The following is a 17,433-nucleotide window of genomic DNA, read 5'->3' on the forward strand; positions in this document are numbered from 1 at the left end:
TTTCGGAGAGGAGGAAACAGCTGCATCTGCCTTGGGTGCCTGACTGGCAATCACGCAATCACAGGGCCCCGCTGGGAGGGGCGTCCGGAAGGGGCTTAGAGAGGTTCTGTGAGGCTGGGGGGGGGGTGGGTGCAGCAGCACGAGGGTGGGGGTGGGGTGGGACGGAGCCCAGTTTGGCTGGGTGTTGGAGGCAGGGTCTGCCCCTGAGGGGCTCGGGGGTCCAGAAAAGCAGTCTTCCTACTTTCCCTGTTGCCAGAGCTGCAGACGACCTTAACAAAGTTTGGTATTTGTTTCTTGGTATTCTTTTTCTTAAAAATGGCTCCATATTGTTTAAACTTCACACCCCCAAAACCTGGACCCACACTTTTAAAAAAATATGTTTTTATTGATTTCACAAAGGGAGAAACATCAGTGATGAAAATCACTGATCGGCTGCCTCCTGCAGGCCCCCTACTGGGGATCGAGCCCACACCCCGGGCCTGTGCCCTGCCCAGGAATGGAACCGTGGCCTCCAGGTTCATAGGTCGAGGCTCAACCCCTGAGCCCTGCTGGCGGGCCTGGACCCACACTTTCAAGGGACAGCGGGGGGGGGGGGGGGGGGCGCGGGAGGGGAGGATGGGGGGGCAGGGGGTGAGAGAGGCAGGAGCTTGCACCAGGGAGGTGTGGAGCAGGATGATGGAGCTGCTGCCCAAAGCTGGGCTCATGGAGGGGGCACCCTGGATTTTGGGTGCAGTCAGGGGAACTCCCTGGCTCTAGAGGACAGGAAGGGGGTGCACCAGGCTCACAGATGCAGGGAGCAGAAGGGGTGCTCCTCCTTGGGGTCCTGCTCCCAGCTCTGGGACGTTGGCCTCAGCTGTACCTGGCTGGGGTGAATGCCGGGGTGAGCAGAGGCTGCCGGGCACCCAAAGTGGAAGTGGCCAGGAGCCTGGGAGCCAGGGAGGGAGGGAGGCTCCCTGTGGAGGGGTCTCTGGCTCCCGGGAGGTCCTCGTTTACCCCTCTGGCCTCCAGCCAGCAGACCTAGGACCAGTCCGGCCCTCCTGCCTGGCCGTGCCTCACCCTCCCAGAGGCCTGTCCAGGAGAGGCACTCGTCTCCTGTGAGGGCTGGTTCCAGGCGGGGGTGAGAGGCCAGCGCCTCTCCCCGTGGACCAGCCAAGAGCCAGGCAGGAACGAGGCTTCCACCGGGGCAGTGCCCTCCCCAGGTGCCGGGGGAGGGATGCCCTGCCCGGGGTGAGGAAGAGCAGCAGGGCAGAGAGCACGGCAGGCACGGCACCCCTTTGCCCCCCAACTCCGGGAGGCAGCCTGGGGTGGGAGTGGGAGCCCCCGAGGCCTAGCCCACCTGCTCTGACTCCTCGGACTCCTCGCACCCGGGACTCAGCTCTTTCAAGGCCTCTAGGAAGCAGGTGCTTTTGTCGTGGGCAGTTTTCAACGGGGATCCGAAGGCAAGGTCACCCAGTGAGGACCTGAGGGGCAGGGTTTGGCCTGGGCTCTGGGAAAGACTGAGCAGGACACAGGGAGGGGGCTTGGCGATGGTGGGGGGACTGGAGACTTCAAGGTGGGGAGCTGAGCAGGGGGCGGGCCTGGGGAGGAGGGGCTGTCTGTCCCCAGGGCACGAGCCGCTGTGGGCCACAGGACTGGTGGAGGGCGGAGTGGGCTGGGGACACGACGCCATTGGCTCCGTGGTGAGCGCCAGGCCCTACTTGGCGCTGGAGATGGAGGAAAACCCACGCCGGTGGAGTGAATGCCGCTGCCGTGAGCAGACAGGCACCGAGCGCCCAGCACCGATGCGGTGGTTGTGGTTGTGGTTGCGGAGGCGGCTGGGGCCCAGCCCCGAGGCCGGGTTCCCTCCTGCCCCGGGTGGTCAGGGAGCGCTTGGCTGAGGCCGGCTGGGGTCGGGGAGCTGGGCTCCCAGGGAAGGTGGCGCCACGGGCGTTAACATTTGCACAGAACAGACAGACCCTGGGAGCGGCCGGGCGTGCCCCGCGGCGGGGGAGGAGGGTGCGCTGGTGCCACCTGCACCCGGGCAAATCCAGGGCCTCCGGCTGGTGCCTCCTCAGAGGGGGTCTCCACTCAGGAGCAAGTGCCGCCCCGTGAGCTCGAGAATGGCCTGTGGGCCCGTCCCTGCGCCCCGGCAGGAGGCCCGTCCTGACCCACAGGCTCGGGATGGACGTCTGGGTGGGGACAGGTGGCCGGGGCTGGGTGCTTGCACTCGGGGGCCACCTGGGGACCCACCCCTGCTTTCTGGGGTTCTCGCGGCGGGAAAGCACGGGCCGAGGACGGCGCAGGCCCGCCTCAGGGAGCAGCCGCCACACCGAGGTCCCTCATGTCAAACTGCTTTATTTCAGCTTAAATAACAGGACAGTTGAATGCAGGGCCGACCTCGCGTCCAGCTTCCTTGCAGCACACGGACTGAAAATTAAATACAAAAGGGAGGGCAGGTGCAGGCGGCCTACAGGGTGTCGCTAGGAGGTCTCCGCCCCGAGCCCCGCAGACCCAGGCCCACGTGTCCAGGGGGCCACCTGTGCAGGAGCCGCAGACAGCCGGCGGGAGAAGCTCTGCTGCTGCGGGAGCGCCCGGGCGGGCCCAGCACCCCACCCCCCAGCACAGCGCGGGGCGCTGCGGGGACACCTGCGGGACCGGCTGGGGGCACCGGGAAGTCTGTGTTAGAAAAGGACCTGCCTCAGGTGCAGAGGCTGGTTCCGTAGGACTCGGGCCGGGTCTCCGTTCCCTGCCCCCACCCCACCCCCCAAATCCAACAGCAATCATTTGGAACAGGACTTGGTGTTTTTTTTAAGAAATAAAGAAAATAGTGCCTTATCCTGCTACTCAAGCGTGTCGAGCTGCTTACTGTACTGCTTCCGGTGCGTGCAGAGTAGCAACGATAGTGGCTAGAGCCGTAAATGGTTACAACTTGAAAGAGGTTATTCGTAAAGAAAAAGAACACCTAGGCCTGAGCGCTAACGCACACGTGAGCATTCCTACAGCATGCGAGTCTAAGAGTTAGCCCCCAGTGCGGCCAACGATCCAATTGTTTAAAATTTAACTTAGAAAGTTTGAGATCATTATTTTCAAAACATTGATTTTTACATTGTTTCATACACAAATAATTGACTGACTATCCAAGCACAGGACGGGCACCTCTCTGGAACACAGAGGTTGTGACAGCGGGGCGGGGCTCGGGTAGTGTTAGGCTATTATTATAAACTCCCCACTTCACAAGGAAACCCCAGGGGAGGTTAGAACTGAAGGGAGAGGCAGAGGACGGCGGGAGAAAGGTGCCTGATTGGACTCTGCTGGTCACCACGCTCGGGTCTGCTCTTTCTGTGCCATGTCTGTGCAACAATCATGTGACACTAGACAAAAAAATTTTAAAAACAGGGACTAAATTTACATCATTAACAACTTCAGAGAGGCCGCGCTAGACCCTCTCTCTCTGTTTAACTACTAAACACAAAGATATTTTAAAAAGGAAACATGAATGTTTTCAAATCCTGTTACAAACACCACCTGGAATTTGGAGCCGATGACAAGATCCAGTCCTCGACTTGCTCTGCACGAGCGTCAGACGGGGTCCCGGGCCTGAGCCCAAACCCACGAGTGGCCAGGTGTGTCTGCCTCACGATACACTGAGCTACTTGGTGGCGAACATTCTGACTCTAGTATTTCCTTCTAACTTCATTCAAGACAAAAAGCAAACAAAGACAATGGTCCCGGGAGGATGCACGACTCGTCGAGTTCACAGCAGGTTCTTCTCTCGTGGGATTGTGCTCTTGGTTCAGCAGTAAGTGAAGGAAAGATCTTGCCCTTTTGCAGTTCGGAGGGAGGGCGCCCACGTTAGTAGGGGAGGATTGGAAATGCTATCACTGCAACGCTTCAGGGTGGAATGGTCTTCCAGTCACGGGCGTCCACCTGCTGCTGAAAGCAGAGTTTAGAGACGTGAGCAAGAGCCCCGAGAGCGTTCTGCTGAGTGAGTGAGTCAGAGAAAGACAAGCACCACATGGTTTCACTTATATGTGGAATCTAATGAACAAAATGAACTGACAAACAAAACAAAAACAGCGTTTTCTGCCACCCTGGACCTTGCGGAGGCTGCTGGGAACAGGACTCCTATAAGGACAAGTATGTCCACAAAGCTGTGTCCAAGGCCATTTTTGACGGCTATAAGCGGGGTCTCCAGAACCAGAGGGAGCACACAGCTCTCCTTTTTTAAAAATGTATTTTTATTGGTTTCATTTTTAAAAATATATTTTTATTGATTTCAGAGAGGAAGGGAAAGAGAGATAGAAGCATCAACGATGAGAGAGAATCATCGATCGGTTGCCTCTTCCACGCCCCACACTGGGGATTGAGCTCGAAACCTGGGCCCTAATCGGGAATCGAACTGTGACCTCTTGGTTCATAGGTTGATGCTCAACCACTGAGCCACAGTGGCCAGGCTCTTCTTAGAAGTGAAGGTGTTTGTGCTCGAGATGAAACCAATTCTCTCTGGGTTATGCGTACAAAGCAGAGAACAACACAGTGACTCCTGGTGGGCAAACGGAGCACAATCAGAGTCCCCGGGGAAAGGTAACTGCTCTGCTAACAGTGGGCAGTTCTGGCCGAGTGCCGAGCAGCCTTCCCGCTAAGGCCGCTGGACACAGAACCTGTGCGATGCTGTGCCCAGCAAGGATTTAAACTTATTGAAAAGTAAACAAAATGGAAAAAGGAAAAATAGAAACAGACTCATAGAGACAGAGAACAGACTGACAGCTGTCAGAGGGGAGCAGGTTGGGGGGCTGGTGACAAAGGTGAGGGGATTAAGTGAAGAAAATAACCACAGACACAGACAAGAGTGTGGTGATCACCAGAGGGAAAGGGGGTGGGAGGGAGAGGGTGGAGAGGGGAGCGATGGAAGGAGACTTGGCCTTGGGTGGTGAACACAATCAGGTGATGCGTCATCGAGTTGTGCACCTGACAACTACACAATTTTAGTAACTACTGTCACCATAACAAATACATTTAAAAAAATGTAAAAAGAGCCCTGGCCAGTTTGGCTCAGTAGATAGAGTGTCAGCCTGTGGACTGAAGAGTCCTGGGTTCGATTCTGGTCAGGGGCACATACCCCGGTCCTGGTCGGGGCCCCATGTGGGAGGAAACCAATCGATGTGTCTCTCTCACATCAATGCTTCTCTCTCTCTCTCTCCACCTCCCTTCCACTCTCGAAAAAAAAGGAAAAAATTAATGGAAAAGTATCCTCAGCTGATTAACAACAACAAAAAAAGATCTAAAAAAAAAGTAAAGAGAGACAGGGCCTCTCAGCTCAGGCCCATTGTCAGGTGGCTGACGGTGCCGTCTGGGTGTGAGGCCGAGGGCACCGCACTCAGCTTGAGGTCAAGGCTCACCTCACCTCACCTCACCTCACCTCACCGTCAATCTCCACCACCATGAACCCAGAAACCACGAACCACCATCTCCCATGTGTTACCTGCCGGTGTTAGTTCCAGATCTTGAGGAAGCTGTCCCAGGACCCTGTGGCCACAGCCATCCCATCGTCAGTCACCCCCAGGCAGCTGACGCGGTTGTCATGCCCGGCCAGGACACCTGGGAGCAAGCGAGAGCAGTCACTTGAGGCCCAGTGTCCCAGCAGCAGCCACTGCGCAGGGGAGCTTGAGGGGTTCGACTGGGGCAGGAAGGAGGCCCTCCAGAAGTGGAAGCCAAGGTGAGGCCCCACAACACCAGGGCTCACGTGCCCTTCTTCCACCCGCCCCGCCCGGGACCAACACAGCTGGCAACTCTAAATGCCATCCGCTGCCCGAGGCCAGGTGCAGTCAGGGAGTTCTCATCGTCCGCACACCTGCGTGTGTGGATCCACCTGGCAACCACGCACCAGCCTCTGACGTGTGAACTTCAGACTCTTCACGGGCACCCCCTTTCCTGCCCACTGGGGATGCCCGGGCACCGCACACGTGGGTGGGAAAAGCGTCTGGTGTGCAGGGGTGCCAGGCCTGGATAGCCAGCTCCTGGCTGCCGGCGGCCTGGCAGGTGTACTCAGGCAGGCCCAGCACAGACAGCCTGCCTGACGGACAGAAACCTGAGCACCTGGGCTTATCTGAGGAGCCATGTCCGTCCTGAAAGATAGTCCGAGTGTCCAGGACACACAGGCCCCGCCGTCACCCACCTGCCCGGTCGGCTTTGAGGGCGTCCCAGACGTTGCAGTTGAAGTCGTCGTACCCGGCGAGGAGGAGGCGCCCGCTCTTGGAGAAGGAGACGGAGGTGATCCCGCAGATGATGTTGTCATGGGAGTAAGTCATGAGCTCCTGATCCGCACGGAGGTCAAACAGCCTGCAGGTGGCGTCATCCGAGCCAGTGGCAAATGCATTGCCATTTGGAAAGAACTGGAAAGAGAAAGCAAATCAAGAGTGTGCAAAGGCACAAAAAATAAACACTGGAAATACCACTGCCCAAGAGCAGGACGACGGCTGCGCGCTGGCAGCACCTGGGCCCACATCACAGGGACCCAGGGAGCACAGGGGGCCACGGGGCCACAGGACCCCCAGGAGCCACAGGACCCACCACCGAGGCCGTGCTTCTCCGCAGCCACCAGCAGTCAGGCGAGCCCCGTGGAGGAAGGCGGGGAAGGGGCCTCCCCTCAAGGCCAGGCCCCTCAGGTGCGGGGATGTGGAGAAGGGAAGCCCCGCCCCGCAGAGGCTGCACGCTGGGTGAGTTACTGCACCCTGTGCTCCCCCCGCCCCCCAAGCCCAGGGCTGGGGGCCAGCCGAGCACAGAATTAGCTGGCCCCCAAGGACAGACCACACCACTTTTAGATGTTCTACAGGGAGTTTTTAGTAAATTAGGTTGTATTTGCAGAGAAAATAGAGAACGTCTAATCCTGAAAACATTTAAAACTGAACGAGAATTCTGTGTGTACAGTAACTAATCTAATGTGACGCTGGCCAAGGACCTGCCCGCGGGTCAGCCCACTCACACAGATGGCGTTGATGTCGGACTCGTGGCCGGTGAACGTTTGCCGGCACATCCCTTCTCGCACGTCCCAGAGTTTGGCTGAAGCATCACACGCACCGGACACAAACAGTCTGGTGTCGGGAGCGAGAGAAAGGCTCATGACGTCCCCGGTGTGTCCAGTGAAGGTGGTCGTCTGCTGGCCCGTCTCGATGTCCCACAGAGCACTGCAGCAGGAGACACACGGAGCCCCCACGTTCGCAGATGGCCAGTGACCAGTGTCCTTCCAACCCCAGGACCACAGGAAACCCGTGCGCTTTGACTTAAGACCAATCAGATGGGGTCTCACAGGCCTCTTGTAAAATAACCTGAGCGTGTACGTGACCTGGTTTGGAGCCACGAGTAAAACACTCCAGGGTTTGTTTAAGGGGCTTCTCTGTCTGTAGAAAGACGAGAACTCGGAACATTCAGAAACACGGTGCACGCCACTGGGAACTGGGCCCTGCAGTGTGGGGCGGGGCCGATCGCCCACTGCTCCCAGGGCTGCTGGTGGGGAAGAAAAGCAGGGCTTCCCACACACCCGGAGGCGCAACGTCTATAATGAAGCTTCACAATCCGCAAGGCACAGTGAACTCAGTCCCCTCGCACTGCCGCTTGCCCTGAAGTCTCATGGCCATTTCACAGGACAGACACCCCCATTCATGGCAAGAACCTATTTCCACACTGGCCAGTGTGGATCAGCAGTTAGAGCCTCGGCCCACACACAGAAGGGTCATGGGTTCAATTCCCAGCCAAGGGCACATACCTGAGTTGCAGGTTCATTCCCCAGCCCCCATCAGGCACTTGCAGGAGGCAACCAATTAATGTGAGACACATCGATGTCCCTCTCTCTCTCTCTCTTTCTTGGCCCCCTCCCTCCCTCCATCCCACTCCCTCTACAAACCAATGAAAAAAAGTATCCTCGAGTGAGTATTAACAAAACAAAACAAAAAGGACCTTCTGTCCTCCTACCCAGAGCCGGGGTGGCCGAGCCCTGTGACGGCAGGCGGGGTCAGGCACTCACCAGGTGGTGTCTCCAGAGCTGGTCACGATCTGATTGTCATCCAGGAAGCGGCAGCAGGACAGGTAACCTGGAAACAGACCCAGACAGTGACCCAAACCTGCCAGCGCCACTCTCTGGGCCAGTGATGGCAAACCTTCTGAGCTCGGCGTGTCAGCATTTTGAAAAACCCTAACTTAACTCTGGTGCCATGTCACATATAGAAATTTTTTGATACTTGCAACCATAGTAAAACAAAGACTTATATTTTTGATATTTATTTTATATATTTAAATGCCATTTAACAAAGAAAAATCAACAAAAAAAATGAGTTTGCGTGTCACCTCTGACACGCGTGTCATAGGTTCGCCATCACTGCTCTAGGGTCTTGTAAACAGAAACCCGTGGCAGACGGGGAAGACCCTGCCTATTGGCCCCTCCGCCCGTGTGCAGCACTGCTGGGCAGGGCCCCGGCAGGGCGAGGGCGGCCAGGACCCCAGGGCCAAGGAGGCTGTGGCACTGCACCCACAGGGCCCGGGAGCTGCCACACATGGGGCACATGCTCTCCTCCCCTCTTCTCGTGACAGGAGTGAGGGCGGATCCCGCCTGCTCCTCCCTCGCTCGCTCATCCACTCAGGGCACAGGAGAGCCCCGCGCCTGGAGTGCCCCCCCAGCCCTCGCCCCGGGAGACATCCACTAACAGAAGGTCACTTCTTGCCCCCCCTGGAGCCCTCTTATTGTGGGGAGAGAGGACGGACAGAGCATGGGGGAGGCGCACGGGTGTCAGGGCAGAGCAGGGAGCAGGTCTGTTTGCTACGATGCAGCTGTAGCAGACAAGTCCGGGTGGAAATGGTTGTGTGGCCTGAGCTGCAAGCTGAGCCTCGGAACAGAGGTTGGGACACGTGACACCTGCTGAGACACCCCACATTTTAAAAAATAGGTTTTAGCCCGGCCGGCGTGGCTCAGTGGTTGAATGTCGACTTATGAACCAAGAAGTCACGGTTCGATTCCCAGTCAGGGCACATGCCTGGGGTATGGGCTCGATCCTCGGTGGGGGGCAGGCAGGAGGCAGCTGATCGATGATGTTTCTCTCCCATCATTGATGTCTCCATCTCTCTCCCTTTCTGAAATCAATTAAAACCTATATATAGATTTTAAAATACATCTTTATTGGGACAGTGTGTCGTGGGCCTATTACACATGCAGGTGTGACCCCGACAGAAACGTCACCAAGAGCAGGAAATGGGCCTGTACGGTTGCCAGGGTTTCGCATTTCACATGAATTGGTACAATAGTAACCCCTAGGAGACCATGAAAAACTATAAATGTGCTTTGAATCCCTAGACAAACCACTAAAAGTAATGGAAAGAGGCAACCAAAAACGCCAACAGATAAAAATGCAGCCACCGCAGAGAAGGGCAGGGCAGCCCAGGAGGCAGGTAAGTGACGGAGCCGCACCCCCGGCACTAATGTCACAGGAAACAGGACTCACCAGCATGGGAAAGGCTGAGACCGTGAGAAGGACAGGGGGCGCTATTGACAACAGCACGGCCAAGGGGGAAGGAAATGGGGGGAGCCTCCATGTAAACCGCCAGCAGGAAGGCTGGGCGGCGTCAGCGAAGCGAGGAGGAGCCCCGCACGAACAAGAGGGTCCGCTCCGCAGGACGAGACGAGACTCGTGAGAGCGCACGCTCTGCGGACAGAGCTCCGGGTGGATGAGCAAGAACTGCCGGGCTGACAGGGAGAAGCAGGCACCCCCCTCGTGAGGTTCTCACGCCCTCGGGCCTGGGCAGTGCGCCTCGGTGCACTTTCCCCGAGAGGACACTGTGTTCTCTGCCATCGTGCGTTTGAAGGACGCAGGGCAGGCTCGCTACCGGCTGGGAGGAACGTAACGGGCCACATGGCTGAAGTCAGAACAGAACCAGCTGCCCTGGGAGTTACCACCTTCTCCGTGTTGGGCCCGAGGCAGGTGAGCCTCGTGGGAAGTCGTTTCAGGACTGAGAAGCAGCCGCCAAAGTAAAACCCTAGGATGAGACCTTCTCCAGGAACACTCCCCTGTCGCAGCCAGTCACAGGCAAACGGACAGAGAACTGCTCAGCTCCAACACCTCCCCGGCCACCTCCCAGCCTGTGGCCTCCGCACCGAGGGCGCTGGTGTGGGGCCGAGAGGAGCCCCGATGCCCACGGATCAGTGCACGCACACACGCATGTGCACACGACACACACAGGTACGTTCACACTGCACACCCTGGTGGAAGGTGCTCAGGACGGAAGACGGTGTAGCAGGAGATGCAGACTGAGCGGCAGTGGCCTCAGCAAGCACCAGAGAACCCTGAAAGCCGACGCCACAGGGACTCAGACCCAAAGTCTTCCTCCCGGTAAAGGCCTAGCGAGGCCTCCTGCTCTCATTTCAGACTATTCCTGCCATCACTGCGACCACCCTCACGAGGTAGTTACTGAGCAGAGGTGAGAAGGCTGACCCGCTGTGAGGTCACTGGAGAGAGCGCGTACCTGTGTGTCCGGCCAGTTCACGACTCACACGCACATTCCCTTCTCGAGTTTTCAGATTGTAAATGGAGCAAATGTTATCCAGGCCTCCGCAGGCCACGTAGTTCCCAGAAGGCGCGTACGCACAGGTCATGACCCACGAGGACCGCAGAGGGATGGCGTGGACCTACAGGACAGAACAGACGCAAACATGCTCACGTTCACACACAGTAGCTACTGAAATTGCTTTGAAAATAATTTGCAGGTGTGGCCAGTCAGACACAGCAGTAACTTAATTAGAAACCCTGTGCTACAGAACAACTCAATCTATAGCTTTAATGAAGTCGCAACTGATGACTAGAGAGACCCTCAGTAACAAGACAGCCTCCTAATCGAAATCACGTGTCGAAAGGAAAGAATGTTCCTTTACTAGTGTATTTTAAGGCTTACTGGCTAGCAATCATTCACTTAAGTCTCATTCACTTAAATCTTAAAAAAAAAAAAAAAAAGCCACTGGCCGGTCAAAAGGCTATCAATTCATGTATAAAACAAGGGTTTTTCCTGAAGTGCTGGAACCGGCCCGCGAGCTACGCCAGGCTGTGTGCTCACGCGCAGCCGGCGTCCCCTGAAACACAGCTGAGTGGGACCAGTGACAGCACTACTTCACTCCAGGTGACACCCCCTTGGATTACTCTTTAGACGAATTTAATTTATACTTCGATACAATGGCCCTCAGGTGATCTCTCATAAAAACGAATAACTAGCCCTAACCGGTTTGGCTCAGTGGATAGAGCGCCGGCCTGCGGACTGAAGGGTCCCAGGTTTGATTCCGGTCAAGGGCATGTACCTTGGTTGTGGGCACATCCCCACTAGGGGGTGTGCAGGAGGCAGCTGGTCAATGTTTCTCTCTCATCGATGTTTCTAGCTCTCTATCCCTCTCCCTTCCTCTCTGTAAAAAATCAATAAAATATATTTTTTAAAAAAAACAAACGAATAACTAAATGAAAAGCTAGATTTCTGCATTTTTAAATAAAACATGAGATTTCCCAGACTGAGCTAAAACTGGAATCCCGCCTCCCGGGCGCATTAGGAGCCGCCCTCCTGCCTGCTGGGAGCAGAACTGAGCTGGGCAGCGGGGACGAGCAGCGTGTGCCACCACAGGCTCGGCCCCTAGCGGACCGGGAGCTCCATACCAACCCAAACTCCCGTGCCCCCCCCAACCCCCCGTGCTGTAGCTTAGCTAAGTGAATCCGGCGGCCTGGGGAGGGCGTGCAGTCCCTACCTTGTTGGTGGTGTAGCTGTCCCAGATGATGAGCTTGCCGTCCTGCGAGGCACTGACGAGAAGCCTGCAGGGAAGACACATGCAAGCACGTCAGGGCCACAGCCACAGCCACACGCGGCTGTGACGGCTCTCGTGTGCGTCAGAGCGGCCTATGCTGGAGACAAGCCACACTTACTCACAAGCCCAAAGAAAAAGCCCCAATTATCAGACCAACGCTGGAAGCGTGACGAGCACGTTCCCACAGACAGCAGCTGGGGACAAGCGCCTGGCTTCTCAGGGGACTAGACCCCCCGCCACGTGCTGGGTCAGCTGAGACAGTGGCCACTCAGCACTGCTTCTGTCTGGTTTCTGTTCATAGAGTCTTCACGAACACAGGTGGTAGGAAACATGGAGTGTGCAACTTCCTGTCTGTTCTTGTGCACGCAAGGCCTCGACATAGGGAACCAGCTTTGAGACACCCCGATTCCTGAGCCACTCCCAGACGGAGCCGACCCTGGGGTCCAGGCCGGGGGTCACTGAGGAGGCCTCACACCCCATCGCCTTGCACAGTGAAGACAGACTCCCGCGGCTCTGAGCCTGGTCCCCCGGCAGCAACTACCAACCGCCATGAGCCTTTTCCTCTTGTCTTGCTCTGGGCACGTGCGATCGGCTGGGGCCTGTGCGTTGCGGGTGCTCTGTCTGCCTTTGCAGAACGAGGACAGGACAGGACAGCACCAAGGGCAGCATGATGAAGGGGCGAGGGGGCTAATGGAGAGGAAGCAGAGCCCACGGCTACTCAGAAGGCAGCTCAGGAACCGCCCTTTTCCCGGGACGGTGACGGCTCCAAGCACAGCCCTACCCAGACGGTCAGTGTGGTAAGTCATGATAGAAAGAGTTTCAATTTTAAAGGTTTTATCCAAACACACTGGCTTTAACCGTTTCAGTCACGAGCATGTTTGGCTTCCTGAACCGATCATAACCTGGAAATCTGAAAATCCGGTCACTCTGAAAATCTGGACACTTTTCACCGAAACACACGTTCTGAGGCAACAGGTACAAGAAGTCACCAAGGGACAAAGCCAGTCTCAGCTCCGTGCTGCAAACTCATCTCAGAACGGAACCAGTGCCCTGTCTTCCAGAAGCACTTTCTTCAATCAAATCCCTGCATCTCGGGGGCCACACACACCTCGGGCACGAAGAGACTTCTGGGTTAACAGCGGCCGCTCTGGCCCGGCTGCCTGCCCTGCAGGCTCAGCCGTGGACGGGCCTTGAGGGGCCAGTGTAGAGCCCTCACCCTCCTGGAGGGTCACCTTCAGGAAAGCCTCCGCTCAGAGAGCTTAGCATCTGCTGACTCGCCCGATCGGAGGAACGCTAATGCCCGCTGATCCTCCAGAAGGTGAGAGGAGACACCCCGTAATCCCGGGGGAACCGCTGCAGACAGGGGTGACCACTCGCCTCCCGGGGCAGCCTGGCACTGAGCAGCCACCAGTCACCGGGAGGCACCACCCACGCCAACGCAGAGGGAGGAGGAGCCGGAAGGAAGGGCCCGCCTCTGACCGAGGCGAAGGGGCCACAGCCCAGGCCTCAGCCCTTCACACTCAGAGGACGGAGCGGAGGCTCCTGGGCCTCGCCGGGTTGGTGGGCTTCACTCTCAGTTCTAACAAGATTTCAGCAGCTTTTAGAAAGCGGAGGAAAGTGTAACATTCAGGTGACTGAGAGAGACTCTGAAATGTTATAAAAAATAGAACTTAAGCATAAACGTATTTTACTAAAAATGTTGACAAGCACGGCACTAACGCAGATGTGATGCCACCGACTCACGCATGCCTGCAAAGCCCTCGCTGTGAGCCTCCAGCGCCACAGCGTGAGTGTCTGAGCGCCACAAACATGACAGACTGACTCGTGTTCATAAACTGCAGCCGAGTCAGGAACACATCCTGCCCAATAACCTGTCTGTAAAGGCAGGAAACATGAAGGTGATGTAAGCAAACGTACGTCCAAATTAAAAAAAAACAACTATTTTGGATTTTCTCTGAAACGCTCTGCACAGCAGAGGTCCTTCTAGCATCACCTTTTGTTCTTTGGTTTATGAATATAAACTAGGGCCCCACATACGTAAGGTATTAAGAGCTGTAACTGTCCAGTTTAAAAAACAGCTACAGCCCAGCCAGCGTGGCTCAGAGGTTGAGCATCAACCTATGAACCAGGAGGTCAGGGTTTGATTCTTGGTCAGGGCACACGCCCGGGTTGCAGGCTCCGTTCCCAGTGGGGGGCATGCAGGAGGCAGCCGGTCAATGATTCTCTCTCATCATTGATGTTTCTCTCTTTCTCTCTCTCCCTTCCTCTCTGACACCAATAAAAATATATTAAAAAAATAAAATAAGAGCAGCCAGGCCCTGCCAGAAAGAGAACAAGAGCAATCCAACACCCCCACCCCTCTGGGTCCCCCTTCTTTAGGGGCGACCACAACCCTGAGCTCGATGTGCTTCGTCCCAGCCCGGCTGCTCTTCCGCAGACCCGACCCCCAGCTTTCACGGCACAACTCCAGTCGGAACCCCCAGGCCGGGCGTAAGGCCTCACACATGGTGATCGGAGCCTCGATGACCTGGCCCCACCTGCCTCCCTGCTTCACCCGAGCCCCTGCCTCCTGCCCACTGCTCTGGCCACACAGCACCTTCCCTCCAGGAAGGAATAGCTGCCTGCAGCCAGTGTAGCTCCCAGCCACCCTCAGGCACAGGTGATGCCCCTGAGAGCCCCCCCGGACGGCCCAGGTGGGGGCCGGCTGCAGGAGACACTGTGGAGGGGCCTGAGGCGGCTCAGGGGCGAGTGGCCTGGCTACAAGGCCCGTCTGGGCAGGACAGGACGAGGCTCCCCAGATGAGGGAGCCCAAAGACCACGTACTGTTTGGTCACCGGCTACTTGAATACAATTCTAAGGTGGGTTGACTAGTGAGGGCATTTTCCTTTTATTCTTTCTGATTAGCCATATCACTGAAATGGCCTAAATTACCATTCATTTGCATTGAAACTGTATGGGATACTGCACAGAACAAAGGAAAGATAGAAGATTTTGTTCTGAAGTCATTTATACTCTAAAGCAATTTCACGAACAAAGAGAAAACCAAACGGAAAATTCCTAACAAACGTTAAAAGAAAAAAAAAGCCACTCAAAGACAGGCATCTGAAGATTTCGGCTGGGCACCTGAAAGCATGTGTCAGTCACCGAGTCACCAGCATCTCCTGTCTTTGTGTGGGTGGGAAAGGCAGCCTCTAAGACAGTGGTTCTCAACCGGCTGCACATTAGAATCACCTGGGAATCTTTTTTTTTAAAATATATTTTTATTGATTTTTTACAAAGAGGAAGAGAGAGGGCTAGAGTTAGAAACATCGATGAGAGAGAAACATCAATCAGCTACCTCCTACACACCTCTCACTGGGGATGTGCCCGAAACCAAGGTACATGCCCTTGATCGGAATCCAACCTGGGACCTTTCAGTCCACAAGTCGACGCTCTGTCCACTGAGCCAAACTGGTCAGGGCTGGGAATCTTTTTAAAAATCCTGATTTCTAGGCCTCATCCTCTGGATTGAGGCCCAGAAATCAGGATTTTAAAGATTCCCAGGTGATTCTAATGTGCAGCCGAGGTTGAGAACCACTGCTCTAAGAGAAGAGGTTCAACAGACCAGTCGGCAAGGCTGCAAGTGCGGGCGATGGAGGGAACGGGGAGGGGAGGACCAGGAGGTGATGAAGAGCAGCCGCCAGGGGACAAGGGGTCTGAGTTAAGGGCAGAATTTAAAGGAGAAACAATGAGTGCTGTTGGGAGCTCCCTGGCTGGTGGGGCAGATGGGCCAGGGGAGAGAGGGGGCAGCAGCTGAGACTGCATTCTTGCTGTGGGATGTGGGCTCAGGGAGAAACCAGCAGCAAACCCGGACATAGCACTTGGCACCCACTGTTCTGAGGCTCAGCACACTTTACCCTGTGCTGGGCACTGGCCCTGAGCGTGCCAGCTGAGCAACCACGAGGAACAGGCTGGAAAGATGAGCCACGGCACAGAGAGGTTAGGCGACTTCCCCAAGGTCACACAGGCACTGGGCCTGGATCTGGCAGAAACGAAGAGGAGGGGAAGGGAAGGTCACAGCTGACAGGGACTGACTAGGGCGGGGCAGAAACGGGCCTGGGCAGGTGGACGTGTGACCTGGGAGCGGGCACCTGGGAACCTACCCCTGGCTGCTCAGATACCTGACGCAAGTCCCTCGCCTTTTCTTTACAAATCACGGCCAATGCCCACCAGACCAGTCCCTGCGCCTCAGGGCCGACCCCGCTCATGCCCTCACCTGGAGTCTGTGCCCCAGTGCATGGCGTAGATTTTGGCCAAGTGCCCCCGCAGCGTTCTCCTGGTGCGCATCTGGATCCTTCCCACGGGGTCGATGTTGTTTGTGATCTGAAAGCAAACGTCCTGCAGGTTACCATTCTGTGAGGTCTCCTCTCCGCCACCCGCCACTGGCCCCCCAAACCCCTTCATCCCAGCAGCTCCACTGGGATTTCTCCTGTCTGTAGGGCACCTACTTTCCTTTCATGAGGATGAGGCCCACATTTCTCCACCTCAAACCCCACAGCGGGCACCATGCACAGGGCTGGCCACACGGACACCTCCCTCTTCTCTCTCCTCGTCTCCCCAACTGTGCACCCAGGCCAGGCCCTCCCACCTCCCGCGCTCCCACGGCCCAGCGCTCAGGCTGTGCACTGACCCAGACCACAGCGACCACCCACTCGGGATTCTGCTGCTGTGGACAGAACTGTACATGCAAACCTGCGGTTCCCTCCGACAGGAAAGCCCCGGCGCTAATGACTTGGGTGGGCAAACGGAACAAGTGTATCACATTAATGGGCCTAAAGACTGTACAGAATTCAGATTCAGGTAATTCGATGTAGTACAATTTCTCCTTAACTTATTGTTTAACCCCAATTAAAGTGCATCCCCTAAAGCATTAAAACATTATAAAATATTAATCATTCTCAGGAGAAACATGACTTTTCTTCCACATTTTATTCTTTGGGCAAAAATATTAATTTTTCTAATGAGGTGAAATTCACCACTTTAAGTATACCATCCAGTGGTCCTTAGCACGCCGACAACGTGTGTGATACCACCTCTCCCTAGTTCTAGAACATTCCCACTTCCCACTTCCACTAAGCACTCACTCGTGGGCCCCCTCCAGTCCCTGGCAACCACTGATCTCCTTCAGTCCCCGTGGACCGGCCTATTCAGAATATTCCCTGTCGGTGGAGCCCTGCAGCGGCCTGGCCTGTCAGCCCCCCGCACCCGGTCCTGGGCTCCTCCGGCTGCACGGGCATCCACGCTGCGCCCCTTCCTGCGGCTGGGTCCTGTTCTGCTGTGCGCTTACCGCACTGTCTGCCCACCCTCCGGGCACGGACACGGGTGGTTTCCACCTCCCGCGCCGGGAGATGTGCTGAGAGCCTGGGCGTGCGCTGGTCTCGCACCAGCTTTCAGCTCCTGTGCCTGGAGAGGAGCTGCTGCGTCACATTGAGGTTAACTCTGAGGACCCGCCTAAGGGAACTTTAAGATGAACATTTCACAACTCCGACCTCTACAATAGTAAGTACCTATTTAAGGCTTAAAAGGGATTTATTTTTCATCCTAAAACACCACATCCTACACTGAGCACGAGCACTTGTGAGTGAAACGCTCCC

At 56.2% G+C, this 17,433-nt stretch overlaps 1 protein-coding gene across 2 annotated transcripts in view; it reads right to left on the reverse strand.

Moving 5' to 3' along the window:
• Positions 1–2,314: 2,314 nt before the first annotated feature.
• GNB1 (G protein subunit beta 1) overlaps positions 2,315–17,433 on the reverse strand; it is a 60,847-nt gene continuing 45,728 nt past the window's right edge. The window contains exons 5-12 of one of the 2 annotated variants that reach the window (XM_070403875.1): positions 16,056–16,162; positions 11,744–11,807; positions 10,486–10,648; positions 8,000–8,066; positions 6,962–7,163; positions 6,155–6,371; positions 5,462–5,577; positions 2,315–3,912 (exon numbers count right to left, since the gene is read on the reverse strand). In XM_070403875.1, the coding sequence (XP_070259976.1) occupies positions 5,471–5,577; positions 6,155–6,371; positions 6,962–7,163; positions 8,000–8,066; positions 10,486–10,648; positions 11,744–11,807; positions 16,056–16,162 (927 nt within the window). In that variant the 3' untranslated portion in view covers positions 2,315–3,912; positions 5,462–5,470. The remainder of the gene's footprint in view (positions 3,913–5,461; positions 5,578–6,154; positions 6,372–6,961; positions 7,164–7,999; positions 8,067–10,485; positions 10,649–11,743; positions 11,808–16,055; positions 16,163–17,433) is intronic. The other variant, XM_070403874.1, reaches the window with a different exon arrangement.

The sequence above is a fragment of the Myotis yumanensis genome, unplaced genomic scaffold (assembly GCF_028538775.1).
Source record: "Myotis yumanensis isolate MYYU_CA2020_CCGP unplaced genomic scaffold, mMyoYum1.0.hap1 SCAF_2, whole genome shotgun sequence".
NCBI classification, from domain to species: Eukaryota; Metazoa; Chordata; class Mammalia; order Chiroptera; family Vespertilionidae; genus Myotis; species Myotis yumanensis.